The sequence below is a fragment of the Didymosphaeria variabile genome, assembly GCF_027946475.1.
Source record: "Didymosphaeria variabile strain IMI 356815 chromosome Unknown scaffold_1, whole genome shotgun sequence".
NCBI classification, from domain to species: Eukaryota; Fungi; Ascomycota; class Dothideomycetes; order Pleosporales; family Didymosphaeriaceae; genus Didymosphaeria; species Didymosphaeria variabile.
Window position 1 is genome coordinate 1,291,881 of NW_026611620.1, and position 23,652 is coordinate 1,315,532.

General features: G+C 52.1%; 8 protein-coding genes across 8 annotated transcripts; 3 read left to right on the forward strand and 5 right to left on the reverse strand.

The window, feature by feature from the left end:
- Positions 1-282: 282 nt before the first annotated feature.
- Positions 283-1,836, forward strand: N0V89_000404 (uncharacterized protein; the record flags this gene model as incomplete). Its single annotated transcript, XM_056209228.1, has 1 exon — positions 283-1,836. The coding sequence occupies one exon, from the start codon at positions 283-285 to the stop codon at positions 1,834-1,836; it is 1,554 nt and encodes a 517-aa protein (XP_056076050.1).
- A 1,707-nt stretch (positions 1,837-3,543) lies between these two features.
- On the forward strand, positions 3,544-4,308 carry N0V89_000405 (uncharacterized protein; the record flags this gene model as incomplete). Its single annotated transcript, XM_056209229.1, has 1 exon — positions 3,544-4,308. One exon carries the CDS (start codon positions 3,544-3,546, stop codon positions 4,306-4,308), a length of 765 nt encoding a protein of 254 aa, XP_056076051.1.
- Positions 4,309-4,476: 168 nt separating this feature from the next.
- N0V89_000406 (uncharacterized protein) lies at positions 4,477-5,329 on the reverse strand (the record flags this gene model as incomplete). The annotated part of the gene is made up of 3 exons (XM_056209230.1): positions 4,477-4,886; positions 5,121-5,187; positions 5,240-5,329. 3 exons carry the CDS (start codon positions 5,327-5,329, stop codon positions 4,477-4,479), a joined length of 567 nt encoding a protein of 188 aa, XP_056076052.1.
- Positions 5,330-8,292: 2,963 nt separating this feature from the next.
- Positions 8,293-10,185, reverse strand: N0V89_000407 (uncharacterized protein; the record flags this gene model as incomplete). The annotated part of the gene is made up of 2 exons (XM_056209231.1): positions 8,293-9,742; positions 9,794-10,185. 2 exons carry the CDS (start codon positions 10,183-10,185, stop codon positions 8,293-8,295), a joined length of 1,842 nt encoding a protein of 613 aa, XP_056076053.1.
- A 1,140-nt stretch (positions 10,186-11,325) lies between these two features.
- On the forward strand, positions 11,326-12,891 carry N0V89_000408 (uncharacterized protein; the record flags this gene model as incomplete). The annotated part of the gene is made up of 2 exons (XM_056209232.1): positions 11,326-11,362; positions 11,432-12,891. The coding sequence occupies 2 exons, from the start codon at positions 11,326-11,328 to the stop codon at positions 12,889-12,891; spliced, it is 1,497 nt and encodes a 498-aa protein (XP_056076054.1).
- Positions 12,892-13,285: 394 nt separating this feature from the next.
- N0V89_000409 (uncharacterized protein) lies at positions 13,286-14,883 on the reverse strand (the record flags this gene model as incomplete). Its single annotated transcript, XM_056209233.1, has 4 exons — positions 13,286-13,851; positions 13,902-14,248; positions 14,298-14,656; positions 14,704-14,883. The coding sequence occupies 4 exons, from the start codon at positions 14,881-14,883 to the stop codon at positions 13,286-13,288; spliced, it is 1,452 nt and encodes a 483-aa protein (XP_056076055.1).
- Positions 14,884-16,427: 1,544 nt separating this feature from the next.
- On the reverse strand, positions 16,428-17,393 carry N0V89_000410 (uncharacterized protein; the record flags this gene model as incomplete). Its single annotated transcript, XM_056209234.1, has 1 exon — positions 16,428-17,393. One exon carries the CDS (start codon positions 17,391-17,393, stop codon positions 16,428-16,430), a length of 966 nt encoding a protein of 321 aa, XP_056076056.1.
- Positions 17,394-18,477: 1,084 nt separating this feature from the next.
- N0V89_000411 (uncharacterized protein) lies at positions 18,478-19,815 on the reverse strand (the record flags this gene model as incomplete). The annotated part of the gene is made up of 6 exons (XM_056209235.1): positions 18,478-18,539; positions 18,594-18,866; positions 18,925-19,090; positions 19,143-19,210; positions 19,271-19,347; positions 19,394-19,815. The coding sequence occupies 6 exons, from the start codon at positions 19,813-19,815 to the stop codon at positions 18,478-18,480; spliced, it is 1,068 nt and encodes a 355-aa protein (XP_056076057.1).
- Positions 19,816-23,652: the final 3,837 nt, after the last annotated feature.

The following is a 23,652-nucleotide window of genomic DNA, read 5'->3' on the forward strand; positions in this document are numbered from 1 at the left end:
TTATGTAACTTTGCGTGTAGTCTATCGCATCTAGAGTGGTATCTATGCGCGTAAGTGTATCTAGAAGTTTGCTAGCGGCGCGTCCATTGTACGGATTCGGCGCGCTTGGCCTACTCTTCTATGGTACCTTTCTAGTCGGCCCCGGCATGTCAACCCGGTAGCACGAGGAAGTGGAAACATAGAATCATAATATTACTAGAGGGCTGCTAATTGAACGCTTGCCCTGCGTTCCTTACAAACATTGCTAGAAATCCTCACCGAGTAGAGCTCTGCATCTCTACAATGGCGACTCCCGTTATTGACATTCTCTTATCCCCTTCCTCAATCATACCCGCACAACAAGCGGTGCTCAACCGCATCCATAGTGATCCAGGCATTCCGAGCGCGGTCAACACGTCAAAATCATTCTGGTTGAAAGACCCGCATCCCACAATCGACAAGGCGCAGTCGTCAACTCTGCCAGAAAAGGCAGACATTGCCATTATCGGCTCTGGAATCACGGCAGTCTCAATTCTATACCATCTTCTGGATCTGCATTCCCGTCAGAGCCATGGCGAGGTGCCAGACTTCTCCATCGTTATGCTGGAAGCGAGAAGTACGAGTAGCGGAGCGACAGGTCGCAATGGCGGCCACATCCTGCCCACTGGCGAAGAGTACTCCGCCATGAAAGGCCTGCTTGGCAAGGGAGCCGCTGTAAAACTACTGAAATTTCGATTTGCACATGTGCAGACGCTTCTCGATCTTGCAGATCGTCTCGGTGTCGCGGAAGCGTCGCAAGCCAGGGCCGTGCAATTTGTCAGTGTGTACCACGATGAGCATGAGTTCCATGACGCCTGCGCCAGCCTGAAAGAGATGAAAAAAGATCTTCCCGAGGAAACAAAGTCTTTCAAGGCGTATGAAGCTGAAGCTGCGAAGAAGGAATTCGGGCTAGCGTACGCTACAGGCGCCATCACTGGGCCCGCAGGCGCCCTTTGGCCTTACAAGTTCACAACTGCCATCCTCTCCGACATCTGCACGAAATATCCAAAGCACTTCCGACTAGAAACCGGCACCAGTGTGCAAACCATCAGCATCGACAGCAACACAGACGCAGCGTACCCGCACGTACTGCAGACAAACCGAGGCCCCCTCCGTGCGAAACACATTGTCCACGCAACAAATGGGTACGTAGGACATCTAGTACCCGGCTTCCGTGGTCGGGTATTCCCGCTGCGAGGCCAAATGAGCGCGCAAGCACCCGGTCAAACCTTCGGCTTCCAGGGCACTAAGCACTCCTGGCTCATCAACTACGGCGACAAGTTCGACTACCTCACCCAGCTTCCTGTGGCGCCGCCTGCCTCGCACGGCGAGATGATGCTAGGCGGCGGCATTGCGCCCGCGAGCAGGCAGGGTCTCGCAGAAATCGGAGTAGCAGACGACTCTGCGTTGAGCGCGGATATCGACGTACATCTTTCGGGCGCGCTGAGCGCAGTCTTTGGCCACGGGAACTGGGGCCCCACGCAAGGTAACAGCGTCAAGTATATGTGGACTGGCATCATGGGCTTCAGCGCCGATGGGTTCCCTTGGGTCGGCAAGCTGCCCGCGAGCCTCACGCATCGGGAGTCTGCGTGTACCAGCAAAGTTGGAGGCTGTGAGTGGGCGGCTGTGGGGTACTCGGGAGAGGGTATGGTCCATGCATGGCTGTGTGGAAAGGCGTTGGCTATTCTGATACGCGGCGAGGATGGGAAAAGTGTGGAAGATTTAAGGTCACTGGAGGAGTGGTTTCCTGCGCAAATACTAATTTCGGACGATCGCGTAAAGAATTCCAAGCTTCCCATTACCATAAATAAACTTTAGAGGGTATATATCAAATTCAGTTGTTTTTTTTGCGTTATGTATCGTTCGTTCCTGTCGCGCACGCGATTGGTATGTAGCTGAACTGGATATTAGTGCTCTTTAAGAGTTCCCCCTCACCTTCCCATAGCTCTATGTACCTTGTTTTCGTCATTAAAGCCATATATAATAAAATTCCTCTCATCGCAAATAGTGAAATCTAATCAAGTCTACGAAAAGAATGCGCTAAACCATCAAGATAAGTATACTAAGGGTACTCAGTTGGTATACAAGTTTCAAACGACTATAGAAGTGTGCCTTCAGCACAGCTCAGCCTCTATTCTGATCTGCGCGCAGATCTATCACTAAGGTAGCTTACATCTACTAAGTCAGGATGCCTGCCGGATAGCTCTAAGACGCCATGTCCGTAAGATTTTATCCAGCTGACCAGGATTAGATTTTCGATCCCACCCTCGTGACTGCCATGCGTTATCCAGACAACTGAATGATATATCATATATGGGCACACGACGAATAACCTCGTTGTGTCCGAAATTTTTCCCATAGTGGGAATCCAGTTCTCTAGTCACGTCCAAACAATCTACAACACATCCCAGAATCTCAATGAGCCTCTTGAAGAGTTCATGATTGATAATTTATCGTTATTTCGGACTTTGTGCCTACGTTCTTTCATGTTTTCGTGGCGAATTCAAGCGATTCTCCTAGTGTTGTACCAAGTGGGCTACTGGGATTATAACGCTGGCAGATCACGGAGTTTTCCCGAATTGCTCTGCGCTAGACCTTACTCGGATTTCCCTCGTGCAGGAACCCCGAATTGAGGACTACTAAGGTGTATTGGCTCGTGTTGGACGACCGTAGTCTAGGAGTTAGACAATTTGTCTAGAATTCGAAGAAGGGATCATTGTAGGGGATGCGCCACGAAAGCACACCCAAAACGTCCTTGAATGAAAACAAAAGTATTACTGGGACCTTTCCTTTCACCAATTTCACCCTCTTTCTGTGATGCTAACTTTGTCTTTCGGAAGTGCTTACGTGACCACGCATTGTCGATGTAGTAGTCCCAGATCCTCGTGGTTCGCAACCCTCTGGTCTTCGAAATCAGTGAGCACAAGGATGTCCGCCGTACGAAGCTCAAGGACCCATGGCAAATCTACAACTAGAATTAGCACGTCGCAATAGAAGTGTTCTCCAATACTCAACCCAAGTACCGTGCCCTACATAGTACAAGGCCAAGCGAACCGGACTCGCTTGTTGTAACCGCCGCCATGCGTGCTTAGTACTTTGATTGGTCGCCACCTCGTATTCACATCTGTTCTATCCAAAATTACGTCAATGGTGTGGCTTATTGAGCATGCCAAGGGTGATGTGCAGATGCAATGCTGTTATATCGGAGATTGAGGCTCAAGTCGACCTGAGAAGCTTTGAAAGCTACGGAGTTGGGTAGACAACAGCGCATACTAGGTGGAACATGAGAGCAGATGTTACGAGATGCTCCAATATTAGAGTTAGCGTTGCAGATAAGTTTCTAAGATCAATTGCAAGTTATGGTGCTAGAGTACATAAAGGGGACAACACACCCTAATACTTGCTTTCTTACACAGCAGAAGCACATCATTCTCACTTCTTTCAACATAGCTTCTAATCTTCGCAAAAGTCTTTCGTTTGATTCATCAATACAAACCTAATCCTGAAGCAAATTGCATAGTCAAGATGCAGATCACAGTCCAGACCGTTGCAGTTGTTGTTGCTCTGGCTTCGACCGCCGCCGCCGCACCTGCAGTCAACACTGCCCCGCAAGAACTCTCACGGCGTGATCTTATCGTCCTACCTGGGACGACCGACCAAGGCGAGGCCACTCCAGCGGCCAAACGCAATCTAAGAACCATCAAAAAGCGTGGTCCCACGGACACATACGGCGACTACACAGGGCAATGGAGCAGTTACCCGGACGACTCTGGTTCTTATGTCCGCTCAGACGATGAGTTCAGATATGGCGGCCTGGGTGGCGACAAATGCTGGACCGACCTTTTCTACGTATCGTCCTCCTACAAGCAAACGGACTGGAAGCGCGAGGGTTCCATTGACTGCGGGACAACATCCCAGTGTGAAGCAGGAATCGATCAAGGCGTAGAGACGTGCAACGATTGGAGCATTTCTATCGAAGTCGGAGCCGAGGTCGGCATCCTCAAGGACATCTTTTCGGTCTCGTCCAGTATTACGAATAGCTATGGGGAGTCTAAGTGTGAGTCGGTCACCACCAAGAGCACCTGTGTATGGCAGGACACCGCATGCCATGCAATCTGGAGCAGTCAGACGGTCAAGGTTGATCACGGTTATATACGTCGCCGCTGTGATTTCCACGATGGCAAGGGCGATCAGACTGTTTGGAGCAAAGACTGGGACGTTAGCGAGAAGGCCGACGAGCTTCACCTCGGATGCAAGGCGGATTGCGCCGCTGGATCGTACCCAGCGTAATGGTCATTTCAATCGCGTGCGACTTGACTGAGCGAGACATGTGGCTGGGGTCGACTCCTTTTGCAACTAATATTTGTATCATACCCCTCTAGACCCTTTATGAAGCTTTTGAAGTCATGGAAGACTCTGCGTGCCGTGCGTATAACGTCGTGACAACGTGGGGAGTACTCAGAGGGCGGCCGAACCCAGGGTGCTCGGTTTACAGAACATCACTTCCTGGTTCGGCGGCGCGGCTGCAGTGATGTGATCCCTAACCCCACCCCAGTATACCTCTTCCTTAAACCCCTCCGGAAGACATACATCAAACTCGCCTACCACTTTGGCAATAACGCTCCTCATCTCCATGTATGCCAGCCTTTTACCAACGCAATCATACGGCCCCGTGCTGAAGGGAATAAAGGCTTCTTTGTTTATCACTAATTCGGGGCGTGTCGTCCACCGCTCAGGTATGAATTCATCCGGGCACGAAAAGTTCCGGGGATCCCGATTCATCACGAACGGCTGTATCTGAACGATTGTGTTGCCAGGGATGAATTGGGAACCTATTTGCAAGCCGTCGGTCGGGGTTACGCGCTGGCCTAAGAAAAACAGTGATGGCCACATACGTAATGATTCAGAAATTACGGCGTCGAGTAGAGAAAGTGGTCGCTGACAGTGATATGTAGCCTCCCTATCACGGTATTCTTGACGCACTGCACGCATGATAGCAGGATGCGTGGCAAGCTGCATGAGTATGAATGTCAGGGCTGTGGCAGTCGTTTCACTGCCAGCACTGATAATTAGACGCGACTCTCCATATAGAAGCTCGTCACCTTCGGGATTCTTTGGCGTGTAATTAATGAGATGCTCAACAAGATCGGGCTTCTCCTGCTTGCTAAGCTACAGGCTGTTAGTCTCAGAGTGATTGGGGAAGGAAAGGCACAAGGCTTACAGTCATGCGCTCGCTCATGTTAAGCACGCTCCATTCTCTCCATGCTTTCAAAGGTCCAGCAACCGATGTGAGAACACTAATTGCATTCATGAACCTAGAGGTAATAGTAAGTTGTAATAGTGATACGGCAAAGGATTGCAATGTCTCTGATTTAATCAATTGATCCGGGGCATCCGTTTACTCACCAAGGCACGTGGTATATTAATCCCATAGCATCCAAGCCATCAGACAATGTCTTCAATATACTCTCGGCTTTATCGCTCTGCTCACCCTTAATAAATCCCATCGGCTTCCCAAATGCTAAATCACTCATGACATCGTAACTGTAGTGAGCGCAGCACTTGAGTAGTGGGACCGGTTCCCCGTTTGCGTCGCGCAGCCGAGTGAGCAGCTGATCGGTAAACTCTTCGATGCGTGTGGCATAATCAGACAGCGCTAAGGATATGAGCATTCCCGGAACGACGAGAGAAGTCCAGGACCAGTAGTGTACGCACAGCTCTTCATTGCATTATCCCAGATACGGCGACGCTGCTTGTGGAATGCTTGATTGCGAGTCATGTGTAGAGTATCCTCCATTATATCGTAGAACGGGCCTTTGAGGGACTTCGACGAAAGTCCAAGGATTGGTACTATCGCCGCTGGGTCGTATATAGAGATTTCTCGTGGTCCTGATCCAAGTCAGCATCTTTCCAGTATTTTTCTTTTACCATCGTGGTCTGCAGCTTCATCATAGACTGAAATAACATACCTGTCCTTACATAGTCCCCATAATTGGCATGTAGAGCCTGATGCACGCGATGCATGTGCCACTGCGTTTCCCATGTTTTTCGCGTCGTCCACCACTTCGATAACTTTGCCCCAAACGGCCCGGGAAACCGGTTGAGTGGATGCCAAAAAGCACGATATAACAGCGTCCAGATCGAAAGAGAACCCCAAAATATCGTCGCTAGAGAGAATGCATCACCGAGTCCGATACAGTAGACGAGGATCCAAAATCCAGCTGCGGAGGTTGCAATGCCATGGAGGACGAGATGATCGACTTCTACACGACGCAGAACAAACTCGTGTAGCGCAATAGCCAACAGCAGCGGTTGTAGTAGAACAGAAATGGAGAGAGAAGTCATGATAGCGCTGAGAAGCTCCGATATCAGACGGGATCGCTAAATACATATCGGAACCCATGGCGAGGTGGTGTTTATCGCTTGCCTTGATCAGGCCATGTCACCGCTGTACAGATGCAACGACCCACGCATCGGTAGCTAGTAATATGCATCCGCGCCGCGAGCCGCAGTTTCCGCGCTGCCATGTACTAAAGTGGTAGGTATCAGGCTTCCCTGCACAGCGGACCTGGTTTGGCGCATCGTGCCGAGTTGCTAGCGCCGAAACTCGCAATCCTCCGCTGCAACTCCTTCAGCATGTAGGTGGCACAGTTCGTACTACATGAGCGAACAGCCAGTGGGAGGTCTCACCGCTACCCGCATTACGACAACCTCTCCTCGTGCACACCTTGGCACCATGACTGTGCGAGGGAGTCATTTCTTTCTATCCTAATATCCTAGATCTATTGCGGCGCTTAATCTCTCGACACTTATTTTACGCTTTAAGCGCGAGTGCCACGATGCCTGGATGTCGAACATCACAGTGGAGGAGCTTCGCGATGCAGGGTGTTGTGCCTCCACCTCTAGGCGTAACGCCGGAGTTCGGTGGTGAGAGAACCAAGATACAAGAACTGTAAGTGATGTATTTTTTCATGGTCACCAATCGACGTCACGATCGTTCAAATCAGATATTACACGCAGTCGAATATGCTGACCTTGTGACACTGCTCTTAGGACCGTCATGGTATATCCGGCACTGACAGCGGTTTCCACGATTTTCGTGTTCCTGAGGCTATATACACGCCTATCTTTGACGAAAAATCTGGGGTGGGATGATGTGTTGGTTTTCCTGGGCTGGCTTGGATGCATCGCATGGATTTTTATATGCATGAGCGGTAGGTTCGCTTACATCTCTTCTACCAGATGAGTGCTGATCAATTGCAGCAATGCAATACGGCTTCGGTGAACATATGTGGAACATCACAACAACACAATTTACAAAGTACCTTGAAATCCTCACCGGCATTAGCATCGTGTACGTCTGGACGCCCGCGCTGTCGAAGTTATCACTACTCGCACTGTACTATCGCATATTATCCGATAGATGGAATCGAACGGGAGTTTGGATACTATGTGCTATTATCCTTGGATATAATCTTGGGATCACAATTACGATTGTGGGACCTTGCAACCTACTCAAACACAGCGACCCTACCTGCTTGAAGGATGCCAACTTAGCGATGGCCATATGTATGTTTTTCGAAGGGGAAATGACTTCATGCAACTGACTATGCACAGTGAATATCATTACGGACGTGTGCATCATCGCCATGCCCATCAATATACTTCTTAGGCTACAGATTGATCTGAAGCAAAAGATCCTTATCGGCATCATCTTTTCCGTTGGATCAGGGTCAGTCAGTCTCTACATCGAATGCATCTCAGAAGCTCACAGCGTATCTAGTGTGATCATCATATCCATCGTACGCATCATCTACGTATATAAATACGTCGGCGAGTTTGACGTCGCCTATTACCAAGCGGCCGCCGCCCTATACTCTACAGCTGAGCTCAACGTCGGTGTTATATGTACCTCTATGGTCGGTTTGAAACCATTTATTGAGACATGTCGGGCTTTAATCAGTACATGGTGGACCTCAATTAAGGATTACCGGAGTAGTAACTCCCCGCTTTTGACCGATGACGAGCCGGTAATACTCGAAGTACGTCGGGTTGCGAGTCGCAGTGATAAAGAGAGTGAAGTGGAAGTAAAGCAACAGGAGGCGGCAATGTTCTGAACAGTGCGTGGTAAATTCCCAAGGAGTTGTTCTTGTTGATAGGTCATGAAATAGCTCGTACATGACTCATTCGCGCGGCTCGGTGATTGCACTACATTACGTACATAGCCACCCACGGCGTCGTATGTATCCTTGCACACGTACAACGAAATTAGACTCAACGACCTGCCTTGATGTCATCTGCAATCTTCTCGGCGAGCGCATAGACCGTACTTTGCGGGTGCCCCGGCGGCAGAACAGCAAAAGAACTCGCATCTACAACCCTCAATCCACTGACCCCGAACACTCGAGCCTTGCTATCTACCACAGCGTTTACATCGCTCTCTTTCCCCATACGACACGTACAACTAGCATGCCAGACTGTCTGCAGCGTATCCCTAATCGTACTCAAGATTTGCGCATCAGTCTGTACCTCAGGACCCGGGAAGTACTCCACTGGGTCTGCAAGACCCGGCTGCATAGCTGACGACTGAAAGGCTTGACGCGCACGCTTGTAGGTTGCCAGTGCAACTGCGACGTCCGTAGGGTCAGTGAGCCAGTTTGGGTTGATCAGAGGAAGGTCGCTGGTGTCTGCACTGGTGATGGTGACATTTCCTCTGCTGATAGGCTTGACGAGAGCACCGAGAATGGTCGCATACTGGAAGCCATCCTTGGGCTGCTGGAGTAAAAGGTCCTGAAAATTCCCGATGTAGCCAGGTCCGCTGAGGTATTCGATGTCTGGCCAGGATTGTGGATAAGAGTCAAGTACGGCGGCGGCGGCAGGTGTGATGAGGTCTCGGGGTGCGTTCTCCCAGCCTAGGTAATCGCAGACAGGGTTGGTGAGGGGGCCTTGTTTGAGAAGGGCGTAATCGGTTGCGAATTGATCGGCGACATAGAGAAGATCATTGGCAAGTCTAGTGAGGGTTTGGACTTTGACGCGGTACGTGGGACCGAAGAAGATATGGTCCTGCATGCCTTGGCCGACGCCAGGACGGTCGGCGACTATAGGGATGTTGTATTGTTGGAGAGTGGCGGCGGGCCCAATGCCAGAGACCATGAGGAGCTGGGGGGACTGAAATGCGCCGGCGGACACAATAACTTCATTTCGTGCGGAGAGAATTGCGCCAGAGCCTATGCGAACACCAGTAGCCTTTTTACTCGAGTCAAAGAGAATCTGTTTGGCCAACGTGACGGTGTACACTTTTAAGTTCGCTCTTTTCTGCGTATCTGCTCCATAGTACGCTGTCTGGCTACTGTCTCGTTCCTGAGATTTTGGATTTATTGTTGAACTGCAATACTGACTGCCATTCAAGGTTCCCGAGTTGAAATCCGTGGCCTGCGGCAGTCCAATGGCGTTCAAACCAGCTTCCATCCAGCTGGAAAAGGGACCAGCGTAGTTCGCGTACGAGATCTGGAGTGGACTGCCGGATGATGAGAAAGCGGAGGCAGCGTACTCGGCGGATGCATTAGCCGCGCGAGGTGGGGTTATAGGAGGCGTGAATTGAGTCGACTTCTTGAAGTAAGGTAGCCAGTTATCGAAGGTGTAGGAATCATCTCCAACGAGATCGGCCCAGCGTTGATAAGATCCGCGGTCACCACGTTGGTAGATCATGAAGTTTCGCGCAGAACTGCACCCTTGTTAGCTTACTATCCGAGGGGTGCGTCCATATCGAACATACCTTCCACCCAAACATTTTCCCCTCGCATAATGCAATTCTCTTCCATTTGCACCCGCTTGTGGAGCCGTCACAAAGTTCCAGTCAACTAGAGGATTTGTATCTAATGGACTTGCACCTGCCCAAATGACATCTCCCGCTGGTGTAGACGAGAGCAGCGGATTTCCTGCCTGATAGAAAGTACCAGCTTCAATGACAGCAATCTGGACATTCGGATCTTCAGAAAGGCGATTTGCGATGGTGAGTCCCGCAGTGCCGCCACCTATGATCACGTAGTCGAATGTCGCATCCTGTCTCTTCTCGTGATTGGAGAGAGGAACAGCCGAGACAGAGACAGAGAAGGTGGACAGGGTAGTAAACAGAAACAGGCAAGCAAAAGTACGAGAGAAAGTCATGGTGGCGGTGACTCAATGTCTACAGTGAGCGCGATGTGGGAATGCCATCTTTAAACCTCGTAAACCTTCATGGCGACGTACATCCACGCCATCCGTTTGTACGTTTACAGCCAAGCATCATGAATCAATTGTAAGTTTGCATGCTACCGAGCTTTCATATGCCAAGTCACTTCGCCGAAAACCAAACCTTACTAAGTCTGCCGTTGAGAGCTATCCAGATTGAGTAGTGTGGAGTGTAGTGCCTCGGCCCAAGCGTGGTACCTGAAGACTCTCCACCACACAACAAAATGCGGGGTACAAATACGACAGCCCTGCTGTTTCAGCTAAGACAGGGTGACAATTTATTGACTCGATAGTCTAGTGCAGGATACGCCAATATACCCGGCGAATAGCAACGTTCATATTGGTTCTAAAGGTGCGATCTGCTGGCTGCCCTGATTCGGCTAACGCTCATGGAGGAAAACTGTAGGATTCGAGCATGCAGTGGCCATAGAACGGTACACCTCAGCAGCAGACTAACGAGTCAGTCCTGTCATGTGCTACGCACAATTCTCGCAGCCGGAAATGAGAATGGAGATTCCAATGCTGTTGCTCGTGAAGGCCAGCCGGCCGACAAATGACCCAAGAGACATATCCCAATGAAGCTAGTGGAAGCTCGAAGTCGACACTACTCTTGGCAAGCTTTGGAGTTCGATGAGTATCCGGGGAGAGTTTGATAAGAGGAAAGAATTGTAGAAAAAACATCGGAGGTAGCAATTTGTTTCAAGGATGTCGAAGTACACTCGGTCACGCTCTAAAATTTTGACACATCAACGGGAGCATGTATATTTCCTAGACTAGCACATCGACGGGTACAACAAGATTGATCTCGTGGAAAAATGATGCACTTGCTCTGCTGTGGTGACGTTGCGCCTTACGTGTCGGTACAAATGTGGTGTGCCTGGTGGACACGAACAAGGCAACCACGGACATATCACTCGCACCTAGCTCGACACAACTCAACAGCAATGAGAAAAATTTAGCTCAAAAATATTAGGCACCAACGAATGACATGGGCCTCTTGGAACTCCCCATCGAACTCCTCCGCCCCATCATTCGAGACGTCGTTTCCCAACCATCCAACTGCAACAACGCAACAACATGCTACTCAGCATGCCACAAATGGACAAACAGCGACGTCATTAGCCTCGCTCGTGTCAATAGTAAGACCTCCGACTCTTTACTACGAACACCACTAAATATATAGCCGTGTTCGAGTGGGAAGTCTTCCTCATCCTGGAGCAGGACAACTTCCTCATCGCCAACGACTCGCGCCCATCCTCATCGTTCGATCTCCATCCCGAATACGCAGCTTTCATCGCGCGCTATGTTCTCCTTAGACCATACCAGGAGGATGCCCGTTGGAACGACAACTTTCCTGCACTCATTAACGAGGTTGTGGACACCATCATCAGACTCAGGCCACAGACCGCCGCACTCCGAACGCAAATGATAACGACACTATGCCACAGGTCCTCGCTTCATCTTCTTGTCAGGAAACCCATCGGAGATGCCTCAAGAAGAGACTTCAAAGAGCATCTGCTTGTTGCTGCAACGCATCTGAAGCAGCTCTCCGTGCTGGCGGAATTGCTCTGCTTGCAAACCGACCTCTCGCAAACCCACAGTGACTACTTCGGCACTCCCGTCCAGGCCGCCATCGCCACCAACGACGCAAATCTCGTGCGCCGCTTCCTGCTGCACGGAGCGAAGTTCGAGTACCCAGGATGGCTGAAGGACGTCGTGCGGGCGCCGAACGCGCCGCGCCTACTCGCCGTGTTCGCGACGCACCAGGAATGCCAATCTATCCTACGGACCTCCATTAGAGACGTCACGAACGCCATCGGCGACGCCGCAGAACTCGGCAAAGAAGACGTAGCCATGCACCTCTTGGACACCCAGCGCGAGGCCTTCGGCCACGGCAGCCTGGCATACTACCTGCGCAACCCCTTTCTCTCAGCCTGCGAACGCGGCATGGTGCAGCTGGTACCTCGACTCATCGAAGCCGCAGCGTACGCGAAGGGACATCGCTGGACGGGTCCGCCCCTCCGCAAGCTCGTAACCGCAACATGCGCCGCAGGCCAAGCTTCCACCCTCGGGATCCTCCTCGAGAAGACCAAGCAGCTGAAGAATGCGGTTCCAGTAGATGACTTCTTGCTACCTTGCGTAAGAACAGGCACCATGGACACGCTGTGTGTCCTCCTCGATGCCGGGGCTACACTCTCCGCCGTCGCAGCAATGCAGCTCCTCGCATCGATTGCACCCTGGCCGCCCATGGACGAAGCGAAGTGCGGCGTGCTACAGCGGACGTGCTACCTACTGCAGCGTAAAGCGGTTCATCGTGGAGAACTGTTGACCGTGGAAGAGCACACCGGTTTCGGGGTCGCACACTGCATGATGGTCGCTGCCCAACGAGGCAACTTCGCGTTGCTGGAAGCGCTCGCGCGGTTCGGGGTCCCAGTGGATGACCAAGAGTTCTATGCGAAGGCAGGATGTGCGGTGCCGATTGTTGCTGCCGAGGCGTTTGGGCGTGAGGAGACGGCGAGAAAGATAAAATTGCTAGTCGTGAAGCTGGGACTGGAGGCAGAGGCATGTGCAAAACCTTGGAATCAAAAGAAACGACTTGCGCAAATGCAAGCGATGTATAACGAAGCTGAACTTTTGATATGATAATGGAACACTATGTGCAACAGGAGTATACTACGTTGTAAACGACGTTTAGATCTGAGGAAATGGTGAGAATGACATAGATTCTGGTTGTGAAGCTAGGACTGGAGGCATGTGTTGGACGATTTGCTCAGATAAAATAAAGCAATGTATAACGAACTTGAACTTTTGATATGATGACGGGACACTATGTGCAATACGAGTATACTACTTTGTAAACGAGAAACGCCGTTCCGGGCCGCTGAATGGAACAGATGATGGAAATTGGACAGTAAGGAAAGATGATCCCACGCTATGCAGTGTAAAATAGCAACGCCTTTCGAGGCAACGATATCGCTCAATCTGGGAATGTCGTGACGACGTTCACGGGGTATAAAGCTTCGAACACGCAAATGGACTAGTGTTGTGCCTCTTGTTGCTGCTGCTGTTGCTGACTGGGCTGCGACTGGCCAGGATGCTTCTCGTTCTCCTCCTGATTCCGGCCCACAGCAAAGCTGTTGCGGATGCGCATATCTGACTTGGTCTTGGTCATGAGCGCATCGCGGATATCCTGCTTGCTGCGACCCATCCAGCCGTCGAAGCTCTTCTCGCTGAGCGGGTTGAGCGGCTTGTTGAAAGGGCTGCGGAAGAATTCTGCAACCTGCGGGCGCGGGTTGCTCATGATGTAGTCGATATCAGCCTCGAGTTCCTCGCAGAAGGAGTCAAGCGGGAGATCGTTGACATCTTCACCGAAGGGGTTCTCAATTTCACGTCCAATAGCGGCGATACCAAGGATGATGTAGGCGGCGAAGATGCTACCGGGGATGGTCACCCAGCGAAGGTCGTCCCACATCTGGAAAGGAAGCATCATGACGTAGACCCAGGTAATCTGGGAGATGGCAATAGAGTAGGCGATGGGGAGCGGGGTATTGAGGACACGGTCGACACCGACGAGAACATCATTGAATGCTACTACAGAAGTGACTGTTGCTAATTAGCTATTGGCCTTCAGACTGCGATGCGGACGAACATACTCAACTGGTTGTGATAGAGACCGTTCTTCAGAGTTTCGTTCTGGTTGACGTATTCGACGTAGGAGGACATGTGACTGAGAATCTCGAGAGGCAGGTTTCCGAGCGGCTTCTTGGAGCGCTTGATCCTCTTGCGAGGGTTGGATTCGGCGAAAGTGACACCCAGGGACTCTCCTGCAGCCTTCATCTTGCCCGGCTTCTTGGGCTTGGGAATTTCGGCTTCGGCAACCTTGGCGAAGGTCTCGAGGTACTCGACGCGCGGTCTGAGGTCGGGATAGTCAATGCCGGGCTCGAATCGGAGCTTGTGCAAGAGGGAGCGAGAGAAGGCAGTGACGAGGTTAAGAGCCGAACTGCGACTTTGTCAGTTCCAATTATCCTTGGTAATTTGAAGCCACCTACACTTTAGCGAGCAAATCCTCCTTTCCGAGTTCACCTTCTCGCTCGGCGACATGTACCCAGACGGTCCTCGAGAAATTCTGACCAACGAGGAGGAGTTGCGACCAGTACTTGCGACCTTCGGTATATCGCTCGTAGGCAGATGAAGTCCGGAAAGAAATGGCAAGACCGACGACGAAACCGAGGACAGTAAGCAACAAGTTGCTGACTTTGAGCTCGTAAACGAACTCGCAGATGCAGGTGATGAGCGTGGACCAGAGAGTGACGACGGTCAAGGGAAGAATCATCTTGGGAAGCACCGAGCCGTGCATGCGCATGAAGAAAGGCCATTTGGAGTGCTTGGACATGTCACGGGGACCAACCTGGATCAGTCAGTCAATGCTGCATTTAGAGGATCAAATTGACGCACAAAGTAGTCTTCGGCATCTAATGAGGCAGCGGTGTGCTGCCTTGAAGGAGGGTGGTAGGTTGTGGTCCTGTGCCTCCACGAGCGCGGCGACATGGGAGCGTCTGCGCTGCCACGAGAGGTGGGGATCTCAATTGTTCCCGGCCTCAGCGTCTTGCTGCCATCAGTCGAGGTGGATGCCATGTTGGCAGTTTTGCTGCTCAAAGAGGCGAAAAACCGTCCAGCAGTCGAGGTGTATGTAACAAAGAAAGAAGGTACGCGTGTGGACGTGCTCGCTCAGCGCGTGGGATGCGGAGCAAAAAAAAGTGGACAGGAAGGAGGGGACAGCGGATGGCACGGCAAAAGAGCGATTGACAGGAAAGAATGGGGATTGAAGGAATATATAGCGACGAGGGTTTTCTCAATGGGAAAAAGATTGGCCCCCTGCTGCGCGTATTCTCTGGTGCGACCCCGTGGTGTCAGACGTGCACAATGTCCCCAAGCGGCCCCTGCGTCGCCGCGTCGCTGCACCCCTGGAGCGCACAGTGAACGAGGGCCAATGGCGGGCGGCCACTCGCCGTGAATAGGCAAGGGGCTGTGACGCGGAGACATGTTTCATCAAACAAATCCGGACGGCCAAGCCCTGCCGCATGCACGAGAGCGCAGGCACCGTTGGCGTGCCGTAAGCCTCGCTGCGAGAGGCGCTTTTTTTAGCCCCGAAAGGCTACGCCCATTGCCTCGTTCGGTGCAAGAGCGTGATCCGTGGGAGCTGGCATGAAGACTCTGCAGACGCTGTTGCTGCATGTTGGAAGCATCGAGAGGCCGCGCAAGAATGTGGCAGAGGCAGACGTTGCAGTGGACCCGCCAGACCATCTCACGGTCTGGACAACTGTGGGCAGGAGAATGGAGAGCTGCAGGAGCGACAGGACGACTTGTGCGCGTCGGCCCGCCACGGCAGCGACGACACCCCTGAGCGCCGCAGCGAATGGCGCCCGCCAACCTCCTTCATCAAAAGGGCCAAGCCCTCCGCCTGTGGGTCTTGATCGGACACTTCCTCTGACAGCAACTCCATCGGATCGAGACGCGGTCGAGCCTGCGCCGATCGGCTGGCCACACTCAGCAGCCTGGATTCGCGGATTTCTAGAATGCGTCTCTAGAACGACTTGTGCGAAGGCAGTGGACGCCTACAGCATCGGCGTGGGCCACCCCGACCGATTCGGGGACCAAGGTGCTGACTATACGTGTTCGCTAGCCGAGTCCGTGAGCTCGGGACACCGTCTTTTTCCCGTTCTGTTCTATGGGCTTGCCTGACGAGAGGACAGCTGCCTTTTGGTTGCTCACTGCATGGCGCCGGCGAAGATGTTCAGAGGCTGTGCGGGATACAAGCATTTAGACGTAAGACGAAGTTGGTTGCGTATACGTTCCCACTGGCTAGAGCGAGAACACGCTGCTAACCTTCACCACATCCATGGCAACTTCGTGTATCCGGATGGCTTTCCACATGGCACCCTCATGAGTCGGTGCGACATGCTAACCACCCCACAAAACCGTTCCCAACGGTTACCAGACAGAAGCCACGGCCACGCCTCGGTGCGACCACCCCACCAAGCAGGACCCTGGTTTTCTTGTCATGTCTGAATCTTTGGTTGTCTATATGCTGCGTCTACTATCAATACGTGCACAAGCCTCTACATTATCAAAGCAGACGGCGATGCGCCCCCACAATCCTCTACAGCTTACTCTACGATTCACCACCCCACCCTCTCCGCAATCCTCCTCCTCTCCTTCTGCCCTCTCTCCAATACCCCTCTCAGCTCCCTCACCCTGAACGTCTCCCCACCGACACAAATCCTTACCCATCCGATCTTCTCCAACAGACCACCATAAAAGATCCCCTTGAATTCATCCCCCGCCCAGATCTTCCCCCACACATTCACCAGTTCCTTCGCCACCGTCCTCGGATGCACAGTCCCCTCTTTGACACCATCAAGCGGGAAGTCTTCGTCTAGCAGCTTCGCAGGCGCCATGCCAGTAGGGGAATACAACGATGCCGTCGGCGGCGGAGGGATGACGTTCAGTACTAGTTCGTCTACACTGAGCACACGAGAGGCAGGCTGATCCCGCTCCGCAGCGAGATACGGGCCCCTATCGAAGAGGCGCTTGAGCGCTGCGCAGATGGCCCAGCCTGTACGGTCTGCGGGACTGCTGTTCCGGCGCCACTTGCTCATCCTGTCGCCCATGATGCGCACGTCGATCCAGAGACGCGGAATTCGCGTCGTTGAGGTGGGCTTCATGGGTCCAGCGTTTGAGGACGTAAGCAGTCGTCCCAGCCAAGTTGGCAGCATGCCTCTTGCGCTCTGCGACTGCATAGTCCACGAAGTGGAGACAAGCGGAATCCCCAGCCAGGTGAAGTAGTGGAAGCTTTCATCTTCGGCAATGCAATCCAGCTTAACGCTCACCAACGCCTTCTTCTTCAGCCGCGCCAATGTCTCCGTCATCTCGGCGTTGACCTGGCGATTGCAGCACAGAAAGGATGCACTGGTAGGAGGAATTGCTTCGCGCGCGTATGCACACCCGAATTCGCCACGCAGCGTGCTCTGCGGCTCGTAGATCTTCTTGAAGCGCTGGTTAATGCTGGGATCGTACGTCATGAACTTCTCGCCGGAGAGCGAGGGCCGGGTGCGCTGGGAGAGGAGGACCTCGGTGTAAATCATGTCGCGGAGTTCGCGGGGGAGATCCCAAAATTGCGCCATTTTGATCTTCTATTCTTGTGGATATGTGGTCGTCGTAGAAAGTCGAGTCGAGTCGCGGAATAGTAGATCCGGAATAGGAAAGGCGTCACGCCTCTCCCGGTGTCATCCAGTGTACACCCTGCCGACTTTGTACCTGCACCTCAATGCGAGGTCGCTTTCTGGAACTCGGACTCTCCACAGATACTCTTGCTGCCTCAGACTCTGCAGCCTTGCATTCGTCGTCAACAGTCGTATGCGTTTCAGCTGCACGCGTCGTCAGAGGCGAGTTTCGCCTGAACCCCAGTTGGACCTCGGTTCTTAAACCCGTCTATTTCCCGTTTGCACAGACAGACAACGTAAGACCAGGACGCTTCAAAAGACGGCAAAAGTCAATTTCAAAAGGTGAAGCAGAAGTGCTCTAGGAGGCATCCATCTGGTGTATAAGAGAGGAATCCGGAGTTGCGAGCATCGGACCTCACTGGCTTTGTCACGCGACGAGGCGGGACCGCCGGACCTGCGCGTGCGTCTGGCGTCATTGTCCCGAAAAGATGACTGCGTGTCCGCTTACTGCTCCTTGCTCACTGCTTTTGCGTTGTTTACCCTGCTGTGGGCGGTGAATGTGTTGTACAGCAACATTAACTTTGCGAACAACCGATGCATTGGCCGCTTGTTTGATGGCAGTTGTGCTTTTTCCCGAGCATGCCCGGAGGCGCGCGTACTCGAGGCTGCGCCGATGCAGGGCCGAGAGGCTCGTTTATGGGAATCAGAGTGGAGATGGTCAGGTGTAGGGGGGATCATGTAGAGCTGTCATTGCTTCTTGTCACTTGGCTGAGGATTGCAAGGTTTGTAGATGCAGTGAGATTAGTTTTGAGCAGGTGGTAAGAGACCGTGCGCGCAGACATACGCGGGTATCGAAATCGAAGCAGCAGCAGCGCCCTATCTGATAAACCCAATCTTCGTTTTGGAACAGGGATGCAGTCCATCAAAATGACTTGCGTATACGTCGTTGTTTGTACACCCCTCGTCGCTCCACCCTCGTCCTTCCTTCGATTTAGCATCGTACCCTCTACACGCTCTCCTTCGACTTCCTCTCTGTAGCACCCTTGATAAACCCTGAAAGATCACCGACTGTATCCACGTCAGCATGCAACCCTGTCTTCTTCTAGACCCACATTCACTTACCTGGAATCTCGAACGGGAAGTCCAAGCTAGCCAGCATGATAGCAATGAAGATCCACCACCCGAACAGAGTGGTCACGAAACCGAACGCCCCGCCTGCCTTTTGCAGTCTTCCAGACAGAGCGACGTTCCCATTATTCGCTTCCCAGAACGATCCAGCGAGCAGGCAGAAGGTCATGACTAGCGAGAAGAAGATCATGAAAAAGCACATGTTGGTTCGGAGGGAGCAGATAAGGTAGATGAAGCAGAGCAGAGCCATGGCGAGAAAGAAAAATGCTAGTCGAGTAGGTTAGTATGCGTAAGCATACATGTGAGAGGAGACTTGATGACTCACCGTAACTGGAGCGGAAGCCAACGGTTGCGAGTCCGTCTGCGGGATTGTCGGTAGTCGAGTACGCGCCATAGGCATTGTAGAAGGGCTGGAGGGTAGCTGCCCAGCCGAGCCAAAAGGCGCCGAAGGAACCAAACACGACGAAAGGGAACGTGTTGCCAATGAGGAACTGCAAAAGTTAGTATAAGATGACACGCAGCATGATGATGGTGAGGGTGTACCTCGCCGAGAGATCCAAGGATCATCAGAAGGCCACCAAAGAAGTAGTATGTGCCAGTTCCGGCGGCGCCTGCGGAAGCGTGCGGTCAGTAGAGCTTGCTTCCATCTCAAATCTTTCGCATTGACTCACCATTACCACCCGCGCCCCTCCAGCCCATCAGATCCATGCTCAGCGGCATGAGCGAGAGCAAAAAGCCGAGAAGAGCCCTGAAAGATTAGCAGTGATATCAATTGGGACCAAAAACGGGCTTACAGAGGCGTTGGGTTGCCGACGGTTCTCCGCAGATCACCATGGACGCGGGTCTGCGGCGAGAGATAGAGCTTCTCGAAGAGTTCAGGTGTGATCGATATGCTGCCGGCCGTCTGTATCTTCCTGAGTGCAGTCTCGGAGTCATGGCTGGCATCCAGATGTTGATGATACCCGTTGCTGTACGCGCCTGCCTGGCTATTAACGTCGAAGGGAGGAAGGTGGCCGGAAGTTTTACTACCATTGCTAAAGTCCTTCTCCAAGGGAGCGCTCAAGTCTGGCGTGGGCGCAGTGAGATTCTCATTGTTGTGCGTCCGATCCATGAGATTCGCGTGGTTCCCCCCGACACCGCCTCGATTGACCTCGGGGCCGGCAAGGTTCTCGTTGTTGAGCGTCCTCTCGCGCAGGTTCTCATGTTGATTGGCCATGTTGAGATGACAGCAGACACGTTCAAATCGTTAACGGCGTAATCCAAGGGGGAGCCAAAGGGAGTTCGATATATCAATAAACACCACAACAAGTTGTACAAAAGCCGGAGTGAAATCAGACTGCCAATGGTGAAGTCCAACAAAGTCCGTTCTGCCCCATACTCAAATACTTCGAAAGCGGTGCCGCAACGGCAAGGAGCGGAGCCGTCCAAGGTGTGCATATTGTCCCCTTATGGCGGCGATCAGCCCAGATTTCTCTTGTCCTGGACCAACGGCGAGACTAGGCGGAGGGGCTGACCTTTGATCTAGTATACTCCAGGCCTTATCTTGGCTGTGAGTGGCTACGCGTCTTCGGCAAAGATGGCATGGTCATGGTCCGACATGGCATTAGCGTTTGAAGGTTCACCTCCTTTTGACCTCGTGGACCAACTTCTATGGTGCAGGTCGAGGCCGGATGGTGTTACTTATACCCAGCATTGCCAGATTACTTATTGCAACTGGTGATGAGTATTCAAAAGTCGATAGACGGAGCGTGCAGAGACTCCGCCCGAAACCCTGTGCATAGTGTTTTGGAAACTACCATGCATCTTCGAACTGGGTGATGCGGATGACAACAAGGCTAAACCTCGATCGGTAATGTGGGCATTAGAGCCGGCGGTGCGGAGATGTGTGAGTGGAGTCGCGAGCACGCGGAGAACCTTGGAAGTCTGGGGATAGCACGGGCGATGGCCAGATCCGCTGGCCGCAGGAAGAATGTAGACTAGGTGACTAGGATCCTTCTATCCTTGTTTGGTCCGGGGAGGTTTGCGGGGAAGATGATGTGGCTGTAACCAACTAAACTGGAAGCTGTGCAAGCGTTACTCCGCACGTTGTTGCCAATCCTTGAACAATACAGAACTTGTGTCCCTGAGATTTCTAAACGTTGTGGTGTATTATTGTTGTCCATTACCTTCGGAAGCAACCTCCTCGAAGATTCTCATCTGGGCTAGCGGCAAACCTTGTAAGCGATAACGCTCGCTCTTGCGGCGCTGCGTCGGCGGGCGACCGTGCTGGACTCGGGCAAACGGTGATTCCGGGAGGTTGGGTGGTGTGATGGTGAGCTGGCGAGTCGTTGCGTCGCGGTCATCCGAAGGTGCGTCTTCCGCGGGCGCCTAAGCTAGCGCGGCCTGGTTGGGCGACTATAGGATTTTCCAGAGCTGCGCTTCAACTACCTGCTCAAGCATTGTCGATCAAGGAGGGGCTGTCTCAATTCCTGTCCTACATGGCGGATATAAGAGACATCGTATCACCGTAAGGCGAAGCCCGAGAGGACATGATCAGATGGCCATCGGTCCTAAGAGACTCAGTCATCAATGTCACCCGGAACAAAATGCGCCTGGCGTCCAAATCTTGAAGCTACCTGTCGTGATCTCTAATCGCATAATTGGACGAAAATGCGCCAAACATGGGACCGTATAGGTGTACAGGGACGAGGAGGGAATGACCAGATATCCGCTGAATCAAACCCAGCGACCAGGACACCATCTAGCGCAGACATCCCAGAATCACCTCCACATTTTTGAGCGATGATCTCAAGCCCTACTAGTTTTATCGCCATATCCATTCATGTCATCTCAATTTGGTATAATGAGGTTTTGACACAATAAGGGCTAAACATTCTTGCATGCCCGATTTCTCTTTGATAAGAATGTGTGAAACGCCGTCATGAACCTGACAGTGTGGTGGAGCGACTTAGATCAGGATCTCCCACGAAGGGCTTTACGCAAGAGGTTCGACAGGCAGACCCAACTCCGCTATAACCATCCAGTAGCAATTCTTCTAGGGTGGTGGTACTTACCGGAGCCGGAGTTCCCACCTATCTCATACTGCTACTGTCTTTTGACAATGTCGAATCATTATTGTACGCTCTAGGGCAACAGTACCTTCTGTCGCTGCTGACATGGGGCTTTGGCCTCGCCAGTTTCACTAGTAGATAAGGATGGCTTTCGGCTAAGCGAAAGAACGAAACATTGCAGTCAAGAAGAGACGTGAAAGTCACATATTTACTTGCATGAACTCTTAGAAGTAGAAGTGGAAGCCTAGTTTTGGCCGATATGTGCTTAACTAAACGAATTTGCCGTCGCCACAAAAGCATATGAGTACGCATGGGCAATATCAAAAAGCATACATGTGCAGAACGAGGTGTGTAAAGGTACGACTATCGAACTGAGTCTTCTGACTGAGGGCCCTTCAAGAATCATGCGGATTTGATCCTTCAGATTGAAGAAATGGAGATCTTCTTCGCCGAGCGCTCGTGTATTTTCCAGCCCAGCTCTTCTACAAGATTGACTGATCGATCGTAACTTGCAGTCACCTAGGAAAAGGAACAAGCGTGAATGCTGTTTGCTATCCTCCCCTTCCCTCCCTCCCTGCATAATACTCATGAGTCTTAACTCCAACACCGGCTTTCGCCCAATCTACACCCCGTTCGACAGCCTATCCCCGTCACTACGCCCAGCAATGTGCACCCTCCACGAGCATACCTCCCCAGCCCAGATTTATTTGTCCAGTCCACTGGTTCTTCGCGATACGGATACCATAGATGTTCCTGAACTTCCCTTGTCCCGGCGCCACGGGCACCACCCACCATCAGCGCGCATCCGCCCACTTTATCAACCCGTACCCACGTCAACCGAATCCACATGCCCACCGGCCCACACTCCCGCTCGCCAACCGAGAACCAGGTCCGATCACCCCATATCCACAGAAAAAGAAAATAGTTGTTGGTCTATCAATACTGGTGCTCTGAAAGAATAGCTGCATTACCTGCCCATGCCCACAACTTAGAAAGGTTTTCAACAAGTCCACCTATACATGGTATTGACTAGCCCCTGTATCAGTCATCCAAAAGCAGTACCCCAATGCATAGACTACTGTTTTTAGGTGGTGTGGAACCATTTGCGAGCAATGCGGAAGTCGATCACGTTTGCTGCCGCCTACCTGGGTAGGTCTCTCACCACGGCAATGGCAAAAGCCACGTTCCAACAACAACGGACTAGAGTTACGACCTACAGCTCAATTTTTGTCCATTTAGATAACTTGCGTAGAAGCATACATATATCCCTTTCGAAATTGTAAGGTACGACCGTCCAAATATCAACATGACCAGGGCAGATCAATTACCGAACCTTAGATCTTGCCGCTGAACACATTCGGAAAAATGCCAGATCCGTTCCTTGTGGACCCATGAAGTCGACCTGGATAGAACATGCTAGCTGTCGACACATGCAAGCTGCATCTCGCTTCTTTCACGGTACCTATGGTACCTAGGCATACTCAATGATTAACAGCAAGCGCAGGCTCAAACGCATCGCGCCGTCCCCTCGCGCTGCTTACGAGTCACAGGTACATCGTATCGTCAATTAATCATAAGTGCTTGCTGGCCTGCAGGGTGACCTGGGTAGGTAGGCACGTAGGTTTGAGCTCCGCGCTATTCCGGAGAAGTCGCGGTGCGATGACGTCTGTGCGAAAAGTATCGGGTTGATTCCCATATCGGAGACCACAAAGAAAGAGAAAAACCCTAGGAGTAGCACTACAGAGATGCGGCGTGGGCTTCCAGTGCCATCGGCAGAACCCGGCCTAGCCCCGCGCTTGTGGCTTTGACGTCCACTTCGTGACAGCAGCCCAGCACAGGTTACCCACAGTATCTGCGCAAGCCCAGCCAAGGAGATCTGAGCCAAGCTATTGGCTTTCAACCCAACTTCCGCCGACACAGCCACTTTGACATTCACATCGCGACCGAATGCGGTAATCTAAGATCTGTGCTTGCCTCGATTGAGACTCGATGTAAGCTAAGAC